The sequence below is a fragment of the Dipteris shenzhenensis genome, chromosome 32 (assembly GCF_047967505.1).
Source record: "Dipteris shenzhenensis isolate YYH24624 ecotype China chromosome 32, Dip_SZ_1.0, whole genome shotgun sequence".
Classification (NCBI taxonomy): domain Eukaryota; kingdom Viridiplantae; phylum Streptophyta; class Polypodiopsida; order Gleicheniales; family Dipteridaceae; genus Dipteris; species Dipteris shenzhenensis.
This window is the reverse complement of record NC_141627.1, coordinates 24,901,748-24,915,275: the sequence shown is the minus strand read 5'-3', so window position 1 is coordinate 24,915,275 and position 13,528 is coordinate 24,901,748. Positions and strand designations below refer to the sequence as shown.

Sequence of the window (13,528 nt, the reverse complement as noted above, 5' to 3'; positions counted from 1 at the left end):
ACACATGATATCAACTTAAGGCATGCATTCTTCGTGTGGTGGTGACAAGATGCTCTAAGTGTCAACACGTTATGCTCTTCCTTTGTCTCCCATCCTTGTTTTGGTAATAGCTCAGATTTGAAATAAGTACAACTCGTATGTAAAAAAGAATTCCAAGTCTTGCATTCATAGTTTATTGCATAATCCTCGACAAAGGGGACTAAAATTCTAATTAGTGCATAAATATTTTTTGTTACTACCCTTTTGAAAGTTAACTTGTGAACATATAAGTTAACGTAGTGATGTATAAGGTAACTTAGTATAAGTTCAATTTCATAGACATCATTGTCTTATGGCATCTTCCCCCAATGGGATCTCACTGAATTCCTCTATTAGTTTTCTCAACTATACTTCCCATCTACCTATCCTAAAGACCCTTAATCTCAACAACTTATTCCATACATATAACTCAAACTAAGGAGAAGGCTAATTGACAAGGCGTTTGTTTTTCAATTGAAAAACTCAATTGATTATGTAGATGAAAAGATAGAGTACCATCACTAGGTTATATAAAAGTGTTGTAAATGAAGCAAAGTTGAAGGGTTTAAAATTCCTAATCTCATAAATAAGAGGGGAGGGGCCCCTTTCCCTCATAAATAAAGGGGTGTCGTTAATCACTCTCCTCATTACCCCTCCCCTCCTCATTTTTCCAATAATAATACATTTTTGAATTCTTTTCAATTGGGGGGACCTACTGGCTCTCACCCTACTCCTTTGTTAGTTTGCTCATCTATAGTTTCCATCTAAAAGTCCTAAAGGTACTCAATCTCAACAAATTATTCTATACATATAAATTGACCTAAGGCAAAATCTAATTGGAAGGGCCTTTAGTTTTTAATATAGAAATTCAATTGATTTCTTACATCAGAACGTAGATGTAGCCCACTTAAGCTAAGCTTGAGATAGCTTCAAATGCAAAGGTGGGACTTGAACTAAAGACATCCTTTACCCATTCATACGTCTCTCATGTAGGCTACATGAAGACATTGTTAATAACGTATGGTAAAAATGTTTTTGATTCTTACCCTCATAAATAAGAGGGGAGGGGGGCCCTCCCCTCATAAACATAGGGATGCCCACTCACCTCTTTACTCTTCCCCCCCTCTTGTCTTTCCCACCTTCTCTAATAAATACCTTTTTAAATTATTCTCAATTGCAACCTATTTTTTGGCTCTTGAGCCTCAAAAATTGTAACCCATAGGTAACCATGGTGTGATTGCTATGCTTGGCTTGGTAAATTCCATGTGCTTGACATTGGCTCAGAGTGGTGGGTTAGGGTACCTAATATGTTAGGGTCACCTGCATCATTATCGCACCCACCACGTTCTTGCTCAAATGCATATACCCTCCATGATGCATTGCATTTGTGATGAGGGGCTATGAATTTTGACTTTAATAAACTCTCAAAGATGGTTAGGTTGAATTTTAGAACATTAGGCATTCATTTGGGTTTGGGATGAAAACTTGGGTGACAATGGCATTCTTTATGTTGATTGCCAAAAAAGCCCAAATTATGATAACATAGAGTATCTCTTGATTGACAAATCCAAATCATGTCATGTAGCACATCAAAACGATGGCAAGACACGATTTAGATATTTATTATGTTTTTTACATTGCATCAAAATAAAAGTTATGGCTAATTTTCTCCACCACGTTTAGAGAAGACTTGCGAAAATTAGGCCATCATGGGGAGATGTGTACGGATAGCCCAATTAGGAATGCCCAATTAGGCATTCCTTTTTCAAGGGGGGTCTTTGAAAAAATAACACTAGTTGACAATACATCATGTTGAAGTCATAGTAGAGATACTCAATATGACCTTGACTCTCTCATGTGCAAGATTATATATGGGTCACCTTAGGTTTTTTTAATTTGCATGTTTTTTTTAAAATTTAGGCATTATGGCACGCTTGCTAAAATGTTATCCACACACTTTATTTTATTCTGCCTCACTCATCAAGCGTGTAAGTTGCATTGCTTGAGGAGTAGCTCTTGTGGTTGTAATTGTTATGATAATTAATAGAGAGATTGTGTGATTCAATTGGTTGATGTTGTGAATTTTGTTGATATTTTCTTGGACATGTTGGGCTATTTGATATGGGGTGAGAGAGTAAGAAGTTTCTTCTTCTTCTCCTATTCATGTCCTAGTTGCACGCGCTTAGTTAAATTGAATTGATGTGGTATGAGAAGTGATAGTTCCATTCCCCTAGTGTTTTTGGGGGGAGAGAGAGAGAGAGAGAGAGAGAGGGGGGGGGAAGGACTTTGTAGCAACAATGCCAAGGGTGACTCATTCTAAACGTGATTGGAATCTCACTCACTCACATGATGACATGAACTAGCCATGCTTTTTTGTGTGTGTGTGGGTGGGAGAGTAAGTATATATATATATATAGAGAGAGAGAGAGAGAGAGAAGGTGATCTACCTTGGAGATGGGGATGTGATAAGACTTTTTGGTTTTCCTTTGGGGAGGGGCGAAGGGAGATGGGGGAGAGACAGGGAGAGAGACGGGGCAAGGGAAGTTGACCGCCTTGGGAAGAGTGTTCTCACGTAGAGAGAGAGAGAGAGAGAGAGAGAGAGGAGGTATGGAGGGAAGGAGAGGAAGGCGGGGGAGGCGGAGAGTGTGCGGGGGCTAAGGTCAATGGGAAGGGCTGGGCTGGCAGAAACAGGAGCACAGAAGGCGAGGTGGGGGGGGGGGGGGGGTAGGCGCGGGGAGGTTGGAAGGTAGGGTTGGGGTTTGGGAGGACCGGCGGGGGCGGCGACGATGGCAGGGGCAAGGGCACGGGGAAGGTGGGGCGGCGGGCAGCGACAGAAGCGGGACAGCAAAGGAAACGGCGGCGCCCGTTGGCACAGGCCCAAACAAGCGCGGCGCGGGACTGCGGGCGTGGGCGGGGGTCGTCGCCCGCCACCGCCACCGCCACCGCCGGCCCACCACCCGCTGCGCAGCCGCCCATTCCGCCTCCTCCACTTCTTCCTCCTCCTCCTCCTCCTCCTGTTCTTCCTCCTCCTCCTCCTCCTCCTCCCCTTCTCTCCCCTGCTCCTCCTCCTCCTCCCCCCCTGCTTCATCTTCTTCCTCCTCCCCTCCTTCCTCTGCTCCTCCTCTGAAGCTCGGCTATGGCTTCCGATCCCCCCCCCCCCAAACATTCCCCCCCCCCCTCCGCTCCCCCCCCCCCTCCTCCCCCTCCCCCTCCCCCCCCTCCCCCTTCCTCCTCCCTCGCCAAAAAACCTCCCGGCACTTGGACCCCCCTCGAAACCTCCCACCTCATCGACTCCTACCAGGAGAAATGGTACTCCCTCAAGCGTGGCCAGCTCCGTACCCGCCACTGGGAGGAGGTCGCTCAATCCCTCGCCGCCCGCTGCTCTGGCCTCGACTCCAACAAATCCTCCGTCCAGTGCCGCCACAAGATCGAGAAGCTCCGCCGCAAGTACCGCGCCGAGCGCCAGCTCCTCCTCCGCAAGGGCCCTGGCTCCTCCCGCTGGCCGTACTACGATCGCTTGGACCTCATGGAGAGGGGTCCTGGTTGTGCCGCCGAGGGCCGAATCGCTGGCCTTCCTGGTGGGCTGGACGGTGGCAAGGCCTCGTATGCGGATCTTGAACTCCAGAAAAGAATGGGGGCCAGAGACCTGCCGGATCACGAATCTACCATGAGCTTGGACGACGATGTTGAGGATTCTGACCCACCTCGCAACATATCGGACCGTGGCTTATGCCAGGACGGCCCGCCGGACGACAACGATGCTTCTTACTCCTCCTTGAACAAGAAGCACGGCCTGAATCTGGATTATGAGGGCACGAACGCTTTCAAGACGGACGAATACCGAATTCCTAGGATCTCTGGTAAGTCCAGCTTAAGACATCGCAAGGTTGTGGAGACTGCTCCACTTGCTGAGTTGGTATCTGTGGTTCGCTCGCTTGGGGAGGGCTTCTTACGGATGGAGCAACTGAAACTTCAAATGCAAAGAGACAACGAACGACTTAGAGCAGATATGGAATTGAGACGCACAGAGATGGTTTTGAACTCACAGAAACAGATCGCCGAATTGTTCACCAGGGCGTTAGTCAGCAAGAAGAGCAAGAAATCTCCAGCATCGGGTGTTTGAACAAGAAGTCACAAACAGAATGAATATCTTGACGGAGAGCTCCCCTACGTAGGTTCTTAACTCAATCCGGTTTCTCTTCGTTACACGTTCTGTATGTAAAAAACTTTTTTGGGTCTTACCTCTTTAAGCATTAATGCTTGCCTCCCAGTGTAATGCAATGATTTCTTGGATCTTCACTTGGACGACAGATGTGAGGCATTCAGTTTATGTCCGAACGAACCAATTTCTTTGTTAATCCTCCTTTTCTATTTGTGCAACCCTCTTTCATTGTCTCTTCTTTCCATCCCACATGTATTTTCAAGTTTGAAGTACTTACTAGCAATATAGTGTTGGCAAATTTCAATACCCTCCATCTCTTGACATTCTGGGTGTGGCTGAACTTTTATTTAGACTATCATGAGATAAAAACACGAAATGTTATTTCACTTACATGGTGTGTTGGGGCATGTTCCTTGGTTACAACTAAAAATATTTGTATCTACTATCTGCTGTATTAAACTTGTGGCTGGCTTGAATTGTGACAACTTTGTGGTGCGTATGCCCTATCAAATACCGTACTCATCTCATTTTGCGGAGAACTCTCATGAAAATCAAATAAATTCTTTATAAAAGATGCTTTAGCACAGGAGAAGAGACCAGTCTTCTTGAAGTTTGCTAGCCTTCATTACATTGGCTTGTAACCTTCATCTGGACAGAAAATTTTTTTCCCCAAAGGACCTGGACAGTGTGGACTTTCATTTGGGCAATGATGAAGTCGGTGAGGGATATCGTAGCTAGTTGCTACTAATGAAGCTGATCTGGTATGTTGTGCCTTGTTATGAAGGATGCTCAGAACTGCACTATGATTTTATTCACACAACCTGCTCCCTGAGCTCTTTCACCCCCAGCACAAAGCCCAAGTTTTAACGTAGTTGCATATGCTGGTGTGCGCATGTGTTGAGAGACTGTTGTGCAGTGATCCTCACATTGGTAGAAATGTGCGATGGAGGTGATGCCTGTATGCTTGTGGGCCTTGATAATGGGCTTTGATTTGCGTTTACTGAACATTCGATTGGTCTAGATTGGTAGGCTTGCCTATGGCAAACAGCATGACACTGTAAAGAATAGGCTCTAAGCTCAATAGATACGAGCCTGAGCAATGACAGATATGAAGACAATTGTATGCCCCCTGGAAGTGAAATTTGAAGCACTACTGCTATCCATCAGCAATGGTACCAAATTTTTTGTGATTTTCAAGATGCTTCTGCCAAAAGAAAATCATGGGAGGATCTTTTTTGCAGCTCCCTTTTTGCAAACCAAAAGTGATTCAAATCCTCATAAGGAGTTTAAAGGTTACATCCCCCCAGCAGGATTAGCTTTTCCTGCTAAATTGTCATCGGTTTATTGTTAGAAATGAGGAGGGAATGAATCACTCAATCCTCCACCCAAGATCTCTCGAACTCTTACACACTCAACTTAGATAGATGATCACAGATGCAAGTAAAAACACACTCAGATATAACAGCAAATATAGACGGAGAGAGAAAGTATATTCATCCACCGGATGGTGGGCAGAAAATGGCTCCAAGGGAGCAATACAAATCTCAGCAGGGTGCTGGAGAAAACTGATGAACTCTCTCTCAAAAACTATCCCAGATCTGAGTGCTAAACACAGCCTTGGAGAAGGGCTTTCTGTACTGCACTGGATGCTGGGCTGAATGTAAGAGTGGGCCTTTTATAGGCTCTGCCCATGCCCATTCAGATGACCGACCAGCAGGGTCGGTTACCCTGTCTGGTGGCTGACCATAGGGCCCTATAAACTGACCAGGGTTGGCCCTGGTCGGTGGCCCTGGTTGGGCCGACTTGGCCAGCCACAGGCCCCTATATAAGGGTGCCCTGGGCGGCCAGTCTGCGCTGCTGCAGGTGCCTCCATGTGAGGTCTAGAGCCCCCTCATACCTGCTGTTGCAGGCTGCGACCAGCCCGTGTGCTGGTCGCCTATCTTTGCCATGCGCTCCTCTCTCTGATGCTGGCCTGGGTCTCTCCCCAGCCCTCCTACCTCTCACTGCCCCTTGTCCCCTCAAATCGGGGGCTCACAGGTGGGCACAGTGAGATTCTAACACCCCCCCTCAATGTCACAACTGTGGGCCAATCCCCATACGTCTAATGAGGTGCTCCATTTGTTCTCGAGGGAGTGCCTTTGTGAAGAGGTCGGACATTGTCGGCGGTCGGGCAGTACATGAGCTCGATCATGTCGTCGATGATGAGCTCTCAAACAAAGTGGTAATGAACTTTGATGTGCTTGGTCCATGCATGGAACACTGGATTCTTGGCAATGGCTATGCAACTTTGATTGTCGCACATCATCACTGTTGCGTCCTCCTGACTTACGTCCATGTCCTCCAGAATCCACCTCAACCACAGTGTCTCACAAGTTGCTGTGATGGCACCAGATGCAAGTAAGAAGCAATACCTTGTTGTTGATCTTCTGGTGTCAGCATCACCCACCCAATCATTGTCACAGAACCGGCCTAGTTCGATGCCTTTGGTGTAGGTGATCCCATAGGTGCAAGTACCCTTTAGACACCTCAGCACTCGTAAACCTGCATCCCAATGACTCTTCCTGGGAGAAGCATAGAACTAGCATAATAGCCCAATTGCATAACAAATATCAGGTCGAGTATTGGTAAGGTAAAGCAAGCTTCCTACCAATCGTCGGTACAAAGGAGTATCGACTGGCTGAGATGTGTCGTGAACACTTGGCTTGAATCCAACCTCCATGGGAGTTACTGCTGTTCTGCAATCCTCCATCTGGAATCTCTTCAGAAGTTCTCTGCAGTATTTCTCGTGTGAAATGAAGATCCTGTCTTTGGCCTGCTTTACTTCTATCCCAAGGAAGTAGTGTAATAACCCAAGGTCAGTCATCTCAAACTCAGTCATGAGTAGCTCCTTGACCTGGGAAATCTTCTTGACATGGTCACCTGTCAAGATAAGATCATCAACAGATGAGTACCAATCGCAACCCCTTCTCAATGAACAAGTAGAGGTTTGCCTCAAAAGGGCTCCAACTTAGCCCTATCTTCTGAAAGAATACATCTATCCTTTGGTACCAAGCTCTGGGAGCTTGTTTCAGCCCGTATAACGCCTTCTTCAACCTGCAGACTTTTAATGGGGACCCTGGATCTTGAAAGCCCCGTGGTTGCTCCACGTACACCTCCTCCTCCAGGGTTCCATTAAGAAATGCAGACTTCACGTCCATTTGAAAAATGGGCCAATGGAATTGGGCCGCAAGGGCAATCACTGTTCGGATAGTAACCATGTGAGTTATGGGAGCAAAAGTTTCATCAAAGTCCATGCCTTCAGTCTGAGCAAAACCTTTGACCACTAATCTTGCTTTGTACTTATCCAAGCTGCCGTCCGGTTTGAATTTAAGTTTGTATACCCACTTAGTGCCAATGACTTTCCGTCGCGGGGGCCTGGCCACTAAGTCCCAAGTATTGTTCTTCAGGATAGCATCCATCTCTGCCTGCATGGCAGCCTACCATTCTGGATTGTCCGTCGCCTCCTCGAAGGACCTTGGCTCTTCAAGCTAAGCCACCAACGCAAAATTCACGGATGGGGTCTGCTTAAGACGTTGGGACCAATGCAATCTGGAACTGCTACTCTTAGGTATATTGGTGGCCCGAGAGCCTTCCAATGTTTTTAGGTATCATTGGGGCAACTTCTTCTGCTTCTTAGTGGGAGGAGGAACTGTAACTGCTTCTGGAACATCCTGCTCTTCCTCAATACCTTGTGGAACATCAGCTTCTGATTTCTTCACCTCTTGGATGGTCAACCTGGGGCGGGGTGGGTTCGGGGATTGAACAATCTCCTCCTCAATGTGAGGCTCCTCCTGGGGTTCAGATTCCTTTTCCTCAAAGATGACATCTTGACTGATAAGAATCTGCTTCTTTACTGGGTCGAAGAGTTGATAGGCCTTGGATTCTTCGCTATACCCAACAAAGATACATTTTCTGCTCCGGGAATCAAGCTTGGTCCTCTCTTCCTTGTGCACGTGCACCCATGCGTTAGAACCAAAAATGCGAAGATGAGTGATAGAGGGCTTCTTACCATAAAATGCCTCATATGGAGTCTTGTCCTTGACGGCCTTCGTCTTGGTCCGGTTGAGGATGGGTACTGCTATATTGATAGCTTCACTCCAATAGGCTTTAGAAAGGGTCCTTCCACGTAACATAGCAAGCCTTGTCTCCGTAGTGGTTGTGTGCTTCCTCTCGGCTACCCCGTTTTGCTGAGATGTATGTGCAGTGGTGAGTTGTCGCTTGATCCTATGCTTGCGACAAAATGTGTTGCATCACCTCTTTTGTCCACAATGTCCTCCGGCTTCACCTCGGTCCCAATCACTATCTTCCACAGCTTCCGTGCCACCAGATGGCTTCGGATCTTGACTTTCCAGATTGGATAGTTCATCCCATCGAGCTTTCCAGCTTCACCAAAGTTGGGAATGAATGAAGAAGGAAGATAATTGGAGGAGGAGGAAGGACAAGCAGTGGGTGTAGAGGCTTCTGAACGCTGATCCATCTCGGTGAATAGCAAACTGAAAAAACTGAAGCAAAAAGATGTACTGACCTCCTGTGCTAGCCTGAGCTGAAAATGGAATCGCCTTTCTGCCAAGGGACTCCTTCCTTTAGAGAGTGCTTTGATGAAGAAGAGTTGAGAGCCTATGGCTCTTATACCATGTTAGAAATGAGGAGGGAATGAATCAATCAATCCTCCACCCAAGATCTCTTGAACTCTTACACACTCAACTTAGATAGATGATCACAGATGCAAGTAAAAACACACTCAGATATAACAGCAAATATAGACGGAGAGAGAAAGTATATTCATCCACCGGATGGTGGGCAGAAAATGGCTCCAAGGGAGCAATACAAATCTCAGCAGGGTGCTGGAGAAAACTGATGAACTCTCTCTCAAAAACTATCCCAGATCTGAGTGCTAAACACAGCCTTGGAGAAGGGCTTTCTGTACTGCACTGGATGCTGGGCTGAATGTAGGAGTGGGCCTTTTATAGGCTCTGCCCATGCCCCTTCAGATGACCGACCAGCAGGGTCGGTTTACCTGTTTGGTGGCCGACCATAGGGCCCTATAAGCCGACCAGGGTTGGCCTTGGTCGGTGGCCCTGGTTGGCCTGATTTGGCCAGCCACAGGCCCCTATATAAGGGTGCCCTGGGCGGCCAGTCTGCGCTGCTGCAGGTGCCTCCATGTGAGGCCTAGAGCCCCCTCACACCTGCTGTTGCAGGCTGCGACCAGCCTGTGTGCCGGTCGCCTATCTTTGCCATGCGCTCCTCCCTTTGATGCTGGCCTGGGTCTCTCCCCAGCCCTCCTACCTCTCACTGCCCCTTGTCCCCTCAAATCGGGGGCTCACAGGTGGGCACTAACATTTATGTGCTTCTTACTATCCCAAAATTGGACTATGTGCTTCTTACTATCACAAAATTTCAATCGGTTAGCTTGCACATTTTGTGGCCAAGTAACAGGAATTAAACCTTCTTGGTGGGTGAGATTTGTTCGGACTGTTAAGCATAATGGTTTCATACTTAATTCAGAAGTATGGCATCTAAAATATATTGGTGCAACTCTAAGGACTCTGTACTTTTGTGAGGAAAATGTGAAGAACAGGAAATTTTAGCTGAATTATTATGCCTTTAGGCCCTTTTTTGCATCTGCTGAAGCTATTTTGAAGTCTCGTAGGACCAGCCAAAGGACAGAGAATTGCAGGTCGGTTGGATTGCTGCTAATTTATTCATTTTTCTTGTGAATTTAGGATATAAATTTTGATATATATTTGCAGGGAAACTTGAATTTATTAGCCAGGGACAGCAGGTTGACATTTTCTAGGGAGATTGGATAAAGGAGAACTAGGAAATGACGCGATGAAATCAAATGGTTTTTTTCAGGAGATTTTGACTGGAATTCTTTTGCAGATTTTGTGCAAGTTCTTTCATTAGAGTTGTCGACAGGCTCATTCACCTCAGATGATTGCTACAGATACTAGTTATCTTTGAGAACGAGGAAGGTCAGCAATCCTGTTGCGGTGCTCGTGCTTTTGATTAAACCCAGGCTCCCAGACAATGTAGCTATGGTACCAGTTTGCACCTTTATCTGCTGCCCAAGCAAGGAGACATTCAATGGCTAGGGGTGCTAAGGCACTGCTGCAGGTCTTCAAAATTGTCTTTTAGCTAGATAAGGGAAGCGTTGTAGACAATTTCTGAGCTTTACACTGGGTCTCTCCGAGTGTGTTCTTATAGTTATTCCCATTTGTCGCAAAGGTCTCATTAGTGTTTTTGGTTTTGTGAAACACATCGTGGCAATCTATCAACTGTTTGTGAGCAATCTTTCTTACTGTATGACTTTGGTTCCATTTTTCTACCTTTTCTAGTGCATTGCTCCTATGATTGGGACATTCTTAGCATCTTAACTTATAGCTCCTCCCTGTAGGACCCTCTCGTCTATGTTGTATGAGATCTTTGCAAGTTTTGCACTGTTTGAGAGCATTATTGTTCTATGTGATACAATCATGCCTATATGTTTCTAGTGAGTAGCGTTAATGTTTCTCATTGTATGACCATTTTCCGTTCTATTGGTTTAAACTTGAAATTGTTGTAGTTCTAAAGTGCTTGTAAGCATTGTTGGCTTGTGTGAACCAATTTGCAAGCTATCAAATGTTTGTGAATGTGCTTCCTTATCGTAGGATATGGAATAAGTCAAAACATTAGGAAAAAGGCCTTCAATGACGCTCAACATTGGTAGAAAGCTTACAATGCATGGAAAGCTAGCCATTCTTGGTAGCCCTTGTTATACTAATAGAAACTTTGCTCCTTTCTTTGACAGCACTTTATGACATGTGATACTTCTGTGCTTTCTAAGGCAGCTTTTCTCAAAAGGCACAAAATTTTGACTTTCTTCTCCTAAGGATTTGTGCCGTAAACAAATGTTGTGTTTTCTGTAAAATGTTTTATTTGCAATCTCTACTAGGAGAGAAACTCTGCAGCAAAGATGTATTTGCTTTTTAAACATCAAGACTTTTGTAAGTCTTTTGTGTTCACTTGCAACCCAAGTCTTCCTTAGTCCGGCTTGAAATCTCATGAAACCATAAGAAACCTAGATTCATTGTAGCGGCTTGTAAGACTTCTCTAACTGATGTGTTAGAGTGGTTGAGTTATTTCTTCAAGGCCATGTTTCCAATTGTCCAAAAACTTTGGAAAAACCTATCCAGAGGGGTTGATGTTCCAATAGATTTAAGTTGGATTTTGAAGTATTTTGTGAGAGTTATACCATCATAAGGTTTTTTAGCTCCTCGGTGCGTAGAAGAGAAGTATACTCCAATCTTGCTCGAAACATTTGATTTTACTACACTCTCCATGAAGATAGATTTGGAAGATTTTGAGGTCATTAATAGGAAGTCTTGTTTCACAGTTTTCAATTACAGATATGAAAATATAGATGCAAAGTTTTAAGAGTTGAAAGATCAGCCTTGCATTTTTATTTTTATATAAAAATTTTGAAAAAGGAAATGCTGAACTTTCTTCTAGATAACTTGTTCATAAGTCTAGCACTCGTATTGCAACAAAGCTTTGGTATTCTGATGGGCGCTAATTGTGCTGTTTTCTTAGCAAGCTTCAACCTTTTACTTACGAATTTGAGTTTATGATCTCGTGAGATTGTCCAATTATTCTTCATAAACTTAGTCAGTTATATATGACTTATTTTTCCTAAGCATTACAAATTTTAAGAATTTTATGTACAAAGAATTTGGAGATCCAGATTCTTTTAGTGGAGGAATTTAGCCTCGATAGTTTTGAGAACTTAATTGTACAAAGAGTTGAAGCTATTGTAGTTCCTTGAATCTTAACATTAGTTAGGTTTAGAAGTTGCTATCTATGATAAATGACAACCACTTGAGTATGTTGTATTGAATATCATACAAATGCCTCACAAGGACTCAAATATCTTCGATATGGCTGAAGTCACTAATGTTTGACAACTCCACGACTCTAGAGTCACAACTCCCAAATGTCTCTAGTGTCACTAGATAATAAACTGATGTTTAAGAAATAGATCAAAATTCCACATGGGCACATGGGAGTCAACTGTATGTCCAATACAAGTAAGGCCATAGTATATTCCAGATCATATAACATCACAGCCAACAGTTACAACAATGGTCTCAATTATTTGCTACCATGGCGTCATATGAGCAAGCGAAGAGAAATGGAAAGACAAATGCTCCCATCACTCCAAACCAAGTTGCAAAGTGCTGAGATTGAAATTATTAAGCTCAAGGAAAGCATGGCTGAACAAATGTAGCAACAGCTCCTTGCACAAAATGCTCTTGCAGAAAGTACAAAGGATGCCCTACAAGCCACGATTTCTCTCCAAGAAAAACACCTATAGCTATCTAATGCCTTGAATCAAAAGGAAAAGGTCATCAAACCGAGCTGGCAGAGATTGTTTGGAATGGTTTTTGATAATCACAAAAGAGACGTATGACCATGAAGAATCAAGGGATGATCATGAAGTATCCCTTTATCTCTAAATGAAATATTACTACTTAAAGAGCATCAGTTTCATGCCATATTAGATACAAACAATGAGTTAACACTTATTCCATTAATTTTGGACTCATATGTCTACATTTAGACTAATTCTAAAACTTCTTTCCAAATAAAAATTTTACTTTATGAAAATGTTGTTTGAGAATCAAAAGTTCACTTTTTGGCATTGTCATTTCCATGTAATAAATTTCAAAATATCTCTCTATAATGTTGCACTTAATAATAATTTAAATTAATAATTTAATACAAAATAATATTTTAATTACACTTAAAAGCAATTTAAATGTATGGAAAAATTATATGCATGCATGTATTTATGTATGGTCCATGCATGACATTAATTTATTATAAGAGTCCTCTAAAATCTTCAAGATATCATAACAATATTAATAAACATCTTTTGAGAGTTTAAAAACTCTAAAATCTGGTAGATATGGAGTCACATACAATGCTGCACATGCATGCATGGAACGTACATGTCCTTGGTTCATCGATGAAAGGCAATTGATACATATGGTGGGACCAGTGCACTACATGGCATGGGCATGCCCGTAAGGCTTTATATTTATATTTATATAGTTAAGGTCCATGTATGAGATTAGTTTACCATTTGAGTCTTCTATAATCTTCAAGACTTAATAACAGTGTTAATAAACACCTTTTAGAGTTTTGGAACTCTAAAATCGCCAACTTAATAATGGTGTCAATAAACACCTTTCAAAGTTTCAGAAAGCAACATCGGTATGATCTCAAAGAACTTTATAAACATGTTGCAATTGTTACAAAGGTTTTTAA

At 43.7% G+C, this 13,528-nt stretch overlaps 1 protein-coding gene across 1 annotated transcript; it reads left to right on the top strand.

Annotated features, from left to right (window-relative positions):
• Positions 1–3,154: 3,154 nt before the first annotated feature.
• Positions 3,155–10,506, top strand: LOC147880501 (uncharacterized). Its single transcript, XM_087370621.1, has 2 exons — positions 3,155–4,189; positions 10,103–10,506. The coding sequence occupies exon 1, from the start codon at positions 3,155–3,157 to the stop codon at positions 4,139–4,141; it is 987 nt and encodes a 328-aa protein (XP_087226747.1). The 3' UTR covers positions 4,142–4,189; positions 10,103–10,506.
• Positions 10,507–13,528: the final 3,022 nt, after the last annotated feature.